The sequence below is a fragment of the Hemitrygon akajei genome, unplaced genomic scaffold (genome assembly GCF_048418815.1).
Source record: "Hemitrygon akajei unplaced genomic scaffold, sHemAka1.3 Scf000106, whole genome shotgun sequence".
Classification (NCBI taxonomy): Eukaryota; Metazoa; Chordata; class Chondrichthyes; order Myliobatiformes; family Dasyatidae; genus Hemitrygon; species Hemitrygon akajei.
The window spans coordinates 972097-985842 of record NW_027331992.1 but is presented as its reverse complement, the minus strand read 5'-3'; the positions used below and the strand labels follow the sequence as shown (position 1 = coordinate 985842).

Sequence of the window (13746 nt, the reverse complement as noted above, 5' to 3'; positions counted from 1 at the left end):
AGAACCTGAACCAGGCTCTGTGGTTTGTAAGGTGCCTGTTCCTTCTTAAATATGACAACAGCGAGAATACAGCATGAGCAGACTTGTAGGGATCCTCGATGATGGATGCTGATTTTCTGCCTCAGCCTCCATCCAGAAGTTTTCAGCGGTTGAAGGCGGGGTAATATTCGTGATCGACTGGGTGGTGTCCACTACGTTTTCAAGGATATTCCGTTCAAGGGCATCGGTCTATACACAGCAAGGTGTAATGCAGCCAGTTGAGATACTCTAAATACACACCTATAGAAGTTTGTCAAAATTTTCAGATGTCCTGCCGAGTCTTCGTGGGCACTATCCTGCAATCAACCTTGTACCATTATCAAATTTCCTAACTCACCGTTGCACCTGCTGATCTAAATCATTTATAAATATCACATGGAGTAGGGCTCCAAACACAGATCCCTGCGGAACGCCAGTGATCACCAAACCACCCGCAGCTTTCTGTGGGCAACCAGCACAGCGCTCTCACTTTCTGTACGAGTTTACCATGGGGATACAGTAATTTTCCAAGCTCTTGGAAGGACTCTCAAACAGCTCAGCGTAGCCAAGGTCGGATAACTGCCCACGAAGCAGCTGCCGTCTTCCCCGCTCCCCTGGTCAAAAGCGCAGTGTCACATTCACCATTTATAATCTTCTGATACTTTTCCTAACAATGCCTCGACGATGTATTCCGCTGTGCCTTTCTGAAGCCTGACGTGAAGTTAATCTAACCCAGGTGATTTCCTCACTTCCACACTGTTCAATCCTCCCACCAACTGTTTTTTTGTGATGGCCGTAATACTCGCTCTGATTCCGATATCTCGTGCATTTCGAGCATATTACTGGGGTTTTATTGAATGAAAGCAGCTGCTCAGTACACAATTCATCCCACAGTAATTTTCCCTGTTCTCCGTTCCAAACTCTTCACCGTCAATTTCAATCTGTCAAATATTCCTTGGGGCCCAACGTTTGTTTTCTTACGTAAAGGTATATATCTTGTGGCCCCTCTGGACTGCACACTTTCCACAGCTGTGTTCTCCCCTAATCATTCGAGCCAATGCTTCCACTCCCTGTAGATGCAACACGGGAATTGTGCTCACACTTTTGTCCTTTTCTATGAGAACCAGAAGATCTGACCCAGGGTAACACTACCATTCTCTGCCCACAACACTGATGCCTTCCTATCCAATGTTGTTATACTTACCAACTCTAGTAAATAATCAAAATGAAATACAAAGGTGTGCAGATAACTTGTCTACTTAGTTTTCTATTAACTAATGACGTTATTGGCATACTAATAACGTATGCCATTCATGTACCTCCCACACATAGCCCATAATGAATTATGTAAATAAAGAATGCGTATTAATAATATATGTACAGTTTTACGAAAATATTTGCAACGCGCTCGGTCTCAGAAATCCTGCGTTCCCTCAGCCTCTCTTTACTTCTGAGTCTCCATAACATATGGACACTCTGTATCGTCACATTTAAAGGCAGCACCTCAACCCGCACCGTGCACCGAGAGAAGGCTGAGTGAACACTGCACCGTGTCTCTGAGCGTTTTTCACTGAACCATTTTTGTTAACTTCTTCACGTCCTTCAAATAGGAGATCCTTCTGGGGAACAGAAGTCTCTATGGGCGGGTAAGTGGAATTCGAAAGCTGTGTCTGTGAGGAGGCGTTAAATGAAACAAAGGCATCGCGACATCGGGTGTGGTTCCATGCTGCTGGAAGGGTGGCAGAGACAGAACATAGAACACAGGAGAGTACAGTATTGCAACAGGCCCCTCGGCCAACAATATGGTGCCGAACTGAAGAGTAAATAAAACCTCTCCTAAACCAAATCCCTCCAACATACGCAATGTCCATAATCTTCCACGTTACTCACAATCATGGAGCATCATATCTAAGCGTCACTTATAACCTCTGATTTATTTGCCTCTACTATCTCACCAGACCGTACAGTCCAAACATTCACCAATCTCTGGGTTAAAAAAAGTTACCCCTCACATCACCCTCGAACCTACCCCCTCTCAACCTACAACCTCTAATATTAGATATTTCTGCCCTGGGAAAAAGATACTGTGTATTCCATCTATGCGTCTCATAATTTCTACTCAGCCCCTCCGCTCCAAAGAAAACAACACAAGTTGTTGTATCTCTCAAGTTAGCACATGGCCTCTGAACCAGGCAGCATGCTGGTAATCCTCTTCTGCACCCTGCCCAAAGCCTCAACATCCTTCCCATGGTGGCATGACTAAAACTGTATTCAATACTCTAGATGCGGCCGAACCAGATGTTTATAAACTTGCAATATAACCTACTCGCAATTATACTAATTCCTCAACTAATAAAAGCGAACATTGCTTAAACCTCCTTAGTCGCTTTATCGAACTTTATACCTGTTACTGACGAGCTCTCAACTTGGACCCCAAATTCTCCCTAAACTCAACACAGTTATTGGTCTTTCCTTTTGGAGTGTACTTTCTCCTAGCATTTTCCCTACCAAGGTGCAACATCCCACATTTATGTGGGTTGAACTGCTTCTACCATTTTTCTGTCTATATCTGCAACTGATCTATGTTGCGCTGTACGTTTTGCAAGTCCTTCTACACAATCCACAACTCCATCAATTCTGGATATCATTCACAAACCTGTCGATATCTGCATCCCGGTTATTTATTCACACCACAAACAGAAGAGGTCGCAGCCCAGATCCTTGCTGTGCTTCACTAATTAAAACTCCAGGTTCAATAAGGCCATTCAATAATTAATATCTCACTGGAATGGAACTAACCTGAGCCTCAATGGTAAATAGTTTCCAGGAATTCCCTTTTTTCGCTTTTCATGAAGATGTAAAACTTTAGCCATTCGCCTGTCCTCTGGCATCTCGCATGTGGCTAGAGAGGATATTTTTCCAAGGATCGTGCAATCCCGTCTCTTGCTTCCCTCACTAACCTATGGAACTCCCATCATGTCCTGGAGACTTATTCACCTGAAAAATCATTCCGAGGCCCGAGGTGTTTCTCCTAATTTTGCTCTAAACACCTAACATATTTATAAACAGAACACCAATCTGCTGCTCCTCCATGTCTTTTACCCAGATAAATACGGAAATAAAATACTCAGTGAATACGTCACTCACATTTTCCGCATTAAAGCAAACCTAGCCTCCCGCCACTCCGAAAAAATTCAATAATCATACACTGTCCATAGTCATTCGTTTGTTCCTGACATTTGTATGGAATGTTGCTTAATTAAATTCATCCTAATCCTGCTTGCCAAGGACTCTTGGTTCTCCTCATTCTTTTTTTCCCTACATTACTGGCTTCGTTATACTCCTGATTTGCTCCGTTTGATCCGAATTTACGGAGCTTTACTTATGTTAGCTTTTTCAGGTCGGCACCTCCTCTCGTTGGACGGTGCACATATTCATTTAATAAAGCATCCAGTTAATAAATTCTCCCCATCTAATCGCCTTGCATTGAGAATGTACATTTTTGTATTGGGGAAGTTGAAATTTCCAATGAGATCAAAACTTTAATTTTACACAGGTTGTTGCGTTCATTACCTGGCTGTTCATTAATGTTCTAGCAGCTAATGCAGACCCTGTACTGCAAACCAATCAGTGTGATCGCACGCTACCTATTCCAGAAGCATCTCTCTTCACATTGCTCCTCCGAAGAGTGAAACGGTGTAACTGCTGCATCGTGTGTGTATGTGAGAAGGGAGGTAAGCTGGGGCAGCGCCCACAGTGAACTGCAGCAGGGTTCTCTGGTTTGGAGTAAACTAAGGAAAGGAGTTTGGTTGAAGAGTTGAACTTGATGTTAAATCCGGAGGTCCAACGTGTCCCGGTGCTGCCTCTGAGCACATCAGGAAGGGATCAGTGTTGAGTGTGAGTGAGATGTGGATTGTGGATTGTTAACTTCAAGATGTCGGGCCATTAATTACTTTTTCTTATTTTTCCACAATCTCCATCAGGGTATCGTATGACTTCAGCTCGATGCCGGCAGGGTAAGTGGCATTGGAATGTTGTGTCTGTGATTGCGCTAGTTGATGAACCAGAGACGTTACAGTACCAGGCTTGTGCTCATGCACGGTGGGGGTGAGGAGAGCGGGGTGTGGGGAGCGCTACGGTGGCGAGAAAGAGAAAAAAAATCTCCTCACTCTGCTCCTTCGAGGGAAGGAACGGTTTTGAACAGCTTCCTTTCGCTGTTTAGTGAGTCCACGAAACTGGTGTGGTCAGTGACCCCTGTCCCTACCTTGTGCTCCTGAAACGTTGCCCAGGCATGATCTTCCCTATTATAAACTGTGCGGACCATCCTAGTTCATCACGTACGTAGATAAGAAAACATTGAACAGGACATCTTTTTGTTGGCCCTTTGGTCCTTGATGTTTTACCGACTCTAAACTTGTTCTCCTCCAGAGCCTTCTATTTCTCCATTATCCGTGTGCTAAGAGAGTCTCTGAAATGACCCTAATGTGTGTGTCTATACCACCACCATTGATATTGCGTTTCACACACTCACTACTATAGGTAATAACGCACCGCTGGCTGCCCCTATACATACCCCCAAATCGCTTTAAAATTCCCTCCCCTTGTCAAACTTATCCACTCTACGGTGTAGTACAAAATTCCAAATGTGGTTTAACCAGAGTTTTATAAAGCTGCAACAGTACCTTGCGGCTACCGAACTTGCTCCCCCGCCGAATTATCCCAAATCATTCATACACATCCTTAACTACCCTATTAAATGGCGCGGAAACTTTAAAGATTAATTGACGTCAAGGCTGAAAGATCTTCTTCTCCTCAATATTTTCAATTACCCTGTCATAATCCATGGATTCTGCATTCTAATTCGACCTTTCTAAGTGCAATTCTTCTCTCTTCCCCATACTCAACTTGACTCGCCATTTCTCAAACCAGTTCTGCATCCATCAATGCCCATTTGTAACCCTCGACAACCCACCACATTATCCATTAACATCCATATTTTGCCTGTTATCTATGTCTATTCATTTCCTCATCAAAATCATTTGTAATATTCAAAAAGACCAGGAGTCTCAGATCAGATCTCTACGGAACACAGAATCTCACTGAACTCCAGGTGGAATAATCTCCAACTGCTAGCACACTCTGTCTTCGGCAAGCCAGTTCCCTACCTACACGGACAAGATTCTCTGCAATCCCTATCACATGACTTTCTGAATGGGCCAACAATGAGGAATCTTATCAAACCTTCTGATAAAATATATGTATACACCATCATCGTACAAGCCTGCAACGTGGTTTGCAGCACCCGGACGAATTTAATCGCATTCTTGAGACACGACCTGCACTTGGCAAGACCATGCTGACTACCTCTATTCAGACTATATTTCTTGAAGTGCCTACATATCTACTGCAGCAGTTCGCACACAACGACATAACCTTTAGAACCATAGAACCATAGAAAACTATAGCACAGTACAGGCACTTCAGCCCTCCATGCTGTGCCGACCGACATAATCCTTAAAAAATGTACTAAACCCACACTTCCCCATAACTCTTTATTTTTCTTTATTCCATGTGCCTGTCCAAAAGGCTCTTAAATACCTCTAATGTTTTAGACTCCACCACCATCCCTGGCGAGTCATTGCAGGCACTCACAACCCTCTATGTAGAAAACTTACCCCCGATGTCTCCCCTAAACTTCCCTCCCTTAATTTTGTACCTATGCCCTCTGGTGTTTGCTATTGGTGCCCTGGGAAACAGGTACTGACTATCCACCCTATCTATGCCTCTTTTAACCTTGTAGACCTCTATCAAGAGCCCGCTCATTCTTCTATGCTCCAAAGTGAAAAGTCCCATCTCTGATAACCTTGCTTCATGTGACTTGTTCTCCAAACCAGACAAAATCCTGACAAATCTCCTCTGCACCCTCTCCATAGCTTCCACATCCTTCCTATTATGAGGTGACCAGAACTGAACACAATACTCTAAGTGTCTCAACAGAGATTTGTTGAGTTGCAACATGACCTCTCTACTTTTGAAATCAATCCCCTTGTTAATGAAGCCAAGCATCCCATAGGCCTTCTAAACTACCCTATCAACCTGTGCAGCGACCTTGAAGGATGTATGGATTTGAACCCCAAAGTCCCTTTGTTCATCCACGCTCTTAAGTAACTGACCATTAATCCTGTACTCAGTCTTCTGGTTAGTCCTTCCAAATTGCATCACCTCACACTTATCCGGATTGAACTCCATATGCTATTTTTCTGCCCAACTCTGCAGCTTGTCTATATCCTTTGTTAACATTCGACAACATTCAGCTCCATCCACAACTGCTCCAATCCTCGTGTCATCCGCAAACTTACTCACCCATTCTTCCGCCTCTACATCAAGCTCATTTATAAAAATTACAAATAGCAGGGGTTCCAGGGCAGATCCCTCCGGCACTCCAATAGTCACCGAACTCCAGGCAGAATACTTTCTTTCCACAACTACCTTCTACTTTCATCCTTTAAGCCATTTTATTTTATCCAAGCAGCCAAGGTTCCACTTATCCCATGCCTCATAACTTTCTGGATAAGTCTCTCGTGAGGAACTTTACTGCTCTATCATTCCCATCGTGTCAATATTAGATTCTTTGAAAAAACGGAAAACATTTGCAGCTTACAATCCCCCGGTACGACTGAAGAGGGTAATAGGAATGCAAAGTCCATCGCCAAAAGCGCGCAATATCCTTCGGGTGCTTCCCGTAGAAAACTGGAGTATATCTCCTCCGGCACCAGGGATTAACTGTCCTCAAGTTTTTGAAAGGATTCAGCTCATAAAACCAGAATATATAATAGAGATCCGGGACATCGAGCCTGCTACGCCATTCAATCATAGGCTGATCCAGTTCTTCCAGTCATCCCCTCTCCCCTGCTTTACCCCATCCCCTTTGATGTCTTGGCAAATTCAGAATCTATCTATCTCTGCCTTAAATGCACCCAATGACTTGGCCTCCACAGCCGCTTGTGGCAACAAATTGCACAGATTTACCACCTTCTGAGTGAAGTAATTTGACGTCATGTTAGTTCCAAAAGGAGGTCTTCAATCCTGAAATTATGCCCTATTTTCCTAGATGCCCTTACCATGGTAAATAACTTGCCATATCTGATCTTTTCGCGCCTTATAATGTTCGAAATGTTTCTATGAGATCCCACCTCATTCTCCTGAACTCCAGGGAATACAGCCCAGAGCTGCCAGATGTTCCTCATACATTAACATTTTCATTGCTGGATTCATTCTTGCGAATCTTCTCTGCACCTTCTCCAATGTCAGTATATCCTTTGTAAAATAATGAGTCCAAAACTGCAGACAATACTCCAAATAAGTTCTCACGTATTCCTTATAGAGCCTCAAAATCACATCCCTGCTCTGATATTCTATGTGAGGTGAGGTGCGATAATAGCAGGGGTGTTGTGGTGAGAGATTTTAGTTTCCCAAATATTGATTGGCATCTCCCTAGAGTGAGGGATTTAGAAGGGATGCAGTCTGCTAGGTGTGTTGAGGAAGGGTTCGTGACACATTATGCAGATAAAACTACAAGAGGAGAGGCTGTACGTGATCTGATATTGGGATATGAATCTGGTCAGTTGCCAGTTATCTCTGTGCGAGAGCATTTTGGAGATAGTGATCACAATGCTATCTCCTTTACCATAGCATTGTAGAAGGACAGGAACAGACAAGTTAGGGAAACGTCTAATTGAAGTAAGGGGAAATACGAGGCTGTCAGGCAGGAAAATGGAAGCATAATTTGGAAACAGATGTTCTCAGGGAAATGTACGGAAGAATTCTGAACCCCAGGCTACTCTGAGAAGCGAACGAAGAGATCGATGCGCCTGTTGGGATGAACTTCGCATTATCAATGGAGACGGGAGAGGTTCCGGACGATTGGAGGTTTGCGGATGTTGTTCCTTTATTCAAGAAAGGGAGTAGAGACAGCCCAGGAAATTATAGACCAGTGAGTCTTACCTCAGAGGTTGGTAGGTTGATGGAGAAGATCCAGAGAGGCAGGATTTATAAATATTTGGAGAGGTGTAATATGATTAGGAGTAGTCCGCATGGCTTTGTCAAGGGCAGGTAGTGTCTCACGAGCTGATTGAATTTTTTGAGTATGTGACTAAACACATTGGAGCAGTGGATGTAGTGTACATGGATTTCAACAAGACATTTGATAAGATACCCCATGCAAGGCTTACTGAGAAAATAAGCATGCATGGGATCCAGGACTGGCTTACTCACAGAAGACTAAGTGTTGTTGTAGTGGGGTCATACCCTGCATGGAGGTCGGTGAACAGTGGTGTGCTTTAGGGATCTGTTCTGGGACCCCTACTCTTCCTGATTTGTATAAATGACCTGGATGAGGAAGTGGAGGAATGGGTTAGTAAATTTGCTGATGATACGAAGGCTTGGGGCGTTGTGGATAGTATGGAGGGCTTTCAGAGTTTACACCGGGATATTGATAGGATGCAATTCTGGGCTGAGAATTGGGAGATGGAGTTCAACCCAGATAAGTGTGAGGTTTCGCAGATGTTAATTTTGGTAAGTCAAATATAATGGCAGATTATAGCATTAACGGTAAGACTCTTGTCAGTGTGGGGGATTAGAGGGATCTTAGGGTCCAAGTCCAGATGACACTCAAAGCTGCTACGCAGGTTCACTGTGATTAAGAAGACATACAGTGTATTGGCCGTCATCAGCCGTAGCATTGAGTTTAAGAGCAGAGAGGTAATGTTGCAACTATATAGGAACATGTTCAGACCCCACTTGGAGTATTGTGCTCAATTCCAGTCGCCTCACTACAGGAAGGACGTGGAAACCATAGAAAGGGCACTGAGCAGATTTACAAGGATGTTCCCTTCATTGGGGGTACGCCTTATGAGGATCGATTGAGTGAACTCGGCGTTTTCTCCTTGCAGCGAAAGAAGATGAGAGATGGCCAGTTAAGTGTGTACAGGATAATGAAAGAAATTGATCATGTGGATAGTCAGAGAATTATTCCCAGGGGTGAAACGGGTAGTACGATAGGGCATAGTTTTAAGGTGCTTGTAAGTAGCTACAGAGGAGATGTCAGGGGTAGGTTTTCATGCAGAGAGTGGTGAATGTGTGGAATAGGCTGCCGGCGGCGGTGGTGGAGAGGGAAACGATAGGGTTTTTTAAGAAACTCCTGGGTAGGTGCATGGAGCTTCGAAAACTAGGCTATGGGTAAGCCACGAGAAATGAATGTCAACACAACATTCTCCTTGTTTAAAAACCGACTCAACCTGGAGGTTAACCTTTAGGGTATCCTGCACAAGGACTCCCACTTCCCTTGCATGTCTGCATTTTGAATTCTCTCCCGATCTAATTAATAGTCTGCCCATTAATTTCTGCCATCTAAGTGCAAGACCATAAACTTACCAACATGGTATTTCTTTTGACAACTCTTTGCCCATTCCCCCAAATTACGCACGTCTCTCTGCAGGCTCTCTGTTTCCTTAACACTACCCGCTCCTCTGCTTAACTTTGCATCATCGGCAAATTTAGCCACAAATCCATTTGTACCTTAGTTCAAGTCATTGACATGCATCGTCCATATGGCCGGTTCCAACAACGACACCTCTGGAACTCAACTGGTAACCGGCAGCCAGCCAGAATAGGATCCCTTTATACCCAATCTCTGTTTTCTGTCGATCAGCTAATTCTCCACCCTGTAACTTCCCTGAAATTCCATGGGCTCTTATCTTGCTAAGCAGACTCATGTGCGGCACCTTGTCAAAGTCCTTCTGAAAATCCAAGTAAAGCACGTCTACTGTATCACCGTTGTCTACTCGGCTTGTAATTTTCACAAAGAATTGTGCTAGGTTTGACAGGCAGGATTTTCCTTTCAGGAAACCGTGCTGGTTTTACCCTATCTTGTCATGTGCTCCAGGTACTCCGTAATCTAACCTCTAACAATCAATTCCAACAACTTCCCAAGCACTGATGTCTGACAAACAGGTCTGTAGTTTCCTTTCTGCTGCCTCCCACACTTACTATATAACGGAGTAACATTTGAAATTTTCCAGTCATCCGCTACCATACCAGAATCTATTGATTCTTGAAAGATCATCGTTAACGCCTCCACATTCTCTCCAGCTTCTTCCTTCAGAACATCAAGGGTACATTTCATCATTCCAGGAGATTTATCCACCCTCAGATCATTAAAAGTCCTGAGTACCTTCTCAGTCGTAATTTTCACTGCACATTCTTCACTTCCCTCTCATTGTTGAATGTCCGGTAAACTGCAGACGTCTTCCACTGTGAACACTGATGCAAAACACGCATTCACTTCCTCTGTCATCTCTGCATCTCTCATTGCAATATCTCCCGCGTCATTTTCTATTAATCCTATATCTACCCTCGACTCTCTTTTACCCTTAATGTACTTAAAAAATCTATTAGTATCTTCACTGATATTAGTCAATAGCATCCTCTTGTAATTCATCTTTTCGTTCCAAATGACCTTCTTTTTTTACTTCCGCAAGTTCTTACAAGCTCCTCAATGTTCTATCTTCCCACGAGCTGTGGCTTCCGTTTATGGCTTCCGTTTATGCCCCGTCTTTTGCTTTTCCTTCGGCTCTGACTTCACTTGTCAGCCACGGTAGTGTCCTTCTCCCCTTTGCAAATATATCATTATTTTTATTTCCTGCAAGTGTCCCTTTCCAATCAACTTTGGCCAGTTTCCCTCCCCATGCCATTGTAATTTCCTTTATTCCAGTGACATACCGACACGTTGGATTTTATTTTTCCCTCTCAAATATCAATACGGAATTGATAATAATGTGATCTCTGTTTCCTCAGTGTTCCTTAACCTTGAGCTCTCTCACAACTTCCAATCATTGTACAACAGCCAAACCAGTACAACCGATCCGCTAGTGGGCTCAACAACAAGCCGTTCTAAAGAAAATCAGCCCTTAAACTTCTACAAATTCTCTCTCTTGAGTCCATCAGTACTGACCTGGTTTTCTCAATACGCTTCCATGTTGATATTCCCAATGATTATCATGACATTGCCTTTCTGACACGGATCTTCTGTTTCCTGCTGTAATTTGTAAACCGACACCCCGGCTGCTGTTTGGAGGCCTGTATATAACTGCCATTAGGGTCCTTTTACCCTTGCCATTTCTTAACTCAACCCGTGGTGACTCTACACCTTCCAATCCTATGTCACCTCTTTACAATTATTTAATATTATTTCTTATACACAGAGCCACAGCACCCCTTCTGCCTACTAACCTATCTTTCCGATACACCGTATATCCTTGGACGTTCAGCTCCCGATGGCAGCCATTCTTTAGCCGTGTTTCAGAGATGGCCACATCCTCATATTTGCCAATCTGCAGCTGAATTTTCAGATCGTCCATTTTATTCCTTATGCTGCGCGCACTCATGCTACTTAACATCGACCTGTTCAGGCATATCAGCCTGTTCTAGTTGTGCTCACATTTGTCAAGGTCTTTCTGAATCGTGAATACTGAGAGAAAGTATTCATTAAGGAACTTTCCTACCTCTCCGATACCAGGCCCATGTTTCCTCTGTTATTCCTGATCGGTCCTGTCGTGACTCACGTAATCCTTCAGTTCCCAACATCCGTGGAAAACACCTGGGTATTTAATCTCCTTCCTAGCGATATTTTAACTCTGTCTGATCGTAGATTCCATGCTCTCTAACTGTAGGAATGCGTTGCCCAGCGCATCTGTGCCGCCGGCTCTCCACGCTCACCCGGCCAAGCAGTGCCGCTTTCTGAGATCGGTTCTCTGCTGACCAATACAATCCCGTCAATAAAGGGACAGTGGTTGCACTGAGGAACTCTCCCCTCACCTCTCTCTGTTTCACCTTTCAGTAACGAGGTCTGGTTCGTTGCCACTGGCGAAATGGATTGCCCACACATATGAGGACGAACCCTGTATCGCCCGCCTTGCTTCCTATCAATCACCGCTTTCGGCACGCTCTCCACTAACAACGTGTTCCCATACCGCTATTCAGTATTCACTGCACTGGCCTGTTCACCCAGCCTGGCCTCGGCACCCGGTAACCAACACGTGACGGATCATCACCCACTCTCACAGTAACCGCAATGTGGCTAGATTAGGAGACCTTTTCGAGGACTTCCGGCCACCATGGTCCTCCACTGACCCAGGAACATCGGACCGCGTTGATAAGGGAAGCAGCCCTGAGAAAACTGTGCCCATGTCGGGAACAGACAGATTTGTCCTGTCCCGGGGTCCTTTGCATCCCTGGTGCAAGAGTGAGATCCGGAATACATTAAAAACACCGAGTCACGCAGGTTGACGCTTGGGGTTTTAAGGGATGTTTGGGTTTCCTCGGGGAACGCACTGGAGAAGATGGGGGCCACAGGACACTTCTGTCTCACCGCCCTGGTGTCGGCACTGGAGAGGTGCACACACTGGGCAGAACGGGCAGCGGGTGTTCGATGTGATATGCCTCTGTCTGTATGTAGCTACAATAATTCTCCTGTGCTCTGATGATGGGAAAGGGTTACAGTTTTCCGGTGTTCACATTCTCTGGTATCGGTACTGACGATACACTATCCCGCTGATCGCTGCCCCGCCGTAGTATAACCGTTACTCCATCCAGCTGCATAACTCAATAAAGCTGACGCTGTTTGCATTAAACTGGTCTCGGTCTCTTGACCGAACCTTGCTGTATTCGGTACCGGCGAACCTTTGGGAAGGCCTGTCAATCTCTACCGAGCGCATTGAGCAGCCTGCTCCCAGAGCAGACAATGCAGTGGCCTGAAACAGCCCATCCCACTTCCCTCCCAAAGCCTAGTCACTCTGAGGCAGCTTCCAGCTGCTGGTGAAGCCGCTTGGGGAGTGGGAGTGTGGGAATGCATAGACACACCGACGCAGAGAATGTCACCAGTGGGATTTCTCTCAAGGGCCCGATGGGCTAAACAAACTCCTGCTATGATGATGTCACCTACCGTGGAAGTATTCTGGTCTGAAGTTATGGCTGAGGTGGGCAGAGTTTAGCTGAATATTAGTCGGTTGACAGACAGGGTCTCCCCCATTCCGGGGCAGAAGGCTTTCTCACACTCCTCCCCCTCCAGTCCCACGCATTCAAATCACCACGGGGTCAATCACCAAACCCGTCTTACTGGGAGACAGTAACACCAGGGACGGAGGACGGGGCCGGTGGGTGTGTGGGACTCAGGGTCATTAATGTTAACTGTGGAGAGAGGAGCATTCACTGCGGGACAAGGAGAAGAAGGCTGAGAGTGAGGGCGGGAGGCGGAGATATATGACTGCTCGGGAAGAGAAAAGGGTTGGGTCCAATGTAAGGGTGAATGCTCGGAAATGTGATTAGTAAAGGTTATGTGATGAGGGGGTGATAGAGGTGACTATGGAGTGATTGGGGGGTATGGGGGGCTTTTGAGAGACGGTTGGCGAGCGTCTAGGGAGGAAGTGGCGTGAGGTTGTCGGTAGGATGGATGGAGGTGGGTATGGCGGTGATGGCGTTCGGAGAGACCGATCAGCCAAGGGTCAGGGGGAGAGTGGCGTGGGGTTGACGATGGGTAGTGGAGGGGAGTTGTAGGTGGGTATTGCGGAGAGTGGCATGCGTCTGAATGTGCGGAGATCAGAATCAGAACTAGGCTTAATATTGCAGTCCTATGTCTGGAATTTATTTTTTTCCGGCAGCAGTTCAGTAAAA

At 45.2% G+C, this 13746-nt stretch overlaps 1 protein-coding gene across 6 annotated transcripts in view; it reads left to right on the top strand.

Annotated features, from left to right (window-relative positions):
- Positions 1-12707, top strand: part of LOC140723262 (uncharacterized) — an 85503-nt gene extending 72796 nt beyond the window's left edge. For all 6 annotated transcript variants that reach the window (XM_073037870.1, XM_073037874.1, XM_073037871.1 and 3 more), the window contains 3 exons: positions 1629-1664; positions 4002-4034; positions 11915-12707. In XM_073037870.1, coding sequence (XP_072893971.1) covers positions 1629-1664; positions 4002-4034; positions 11915-11966 — 121 coding nt within the window. In that variant the 3' untranslated portion in view covers positions 11967-12707. The remainder of the gene's footprint in view (positions 1-1628; positions 1665-4001; positions 4035-11914) is intronic.
- Positions 12708-13746: the final 1039 nt, after the last annotated feature.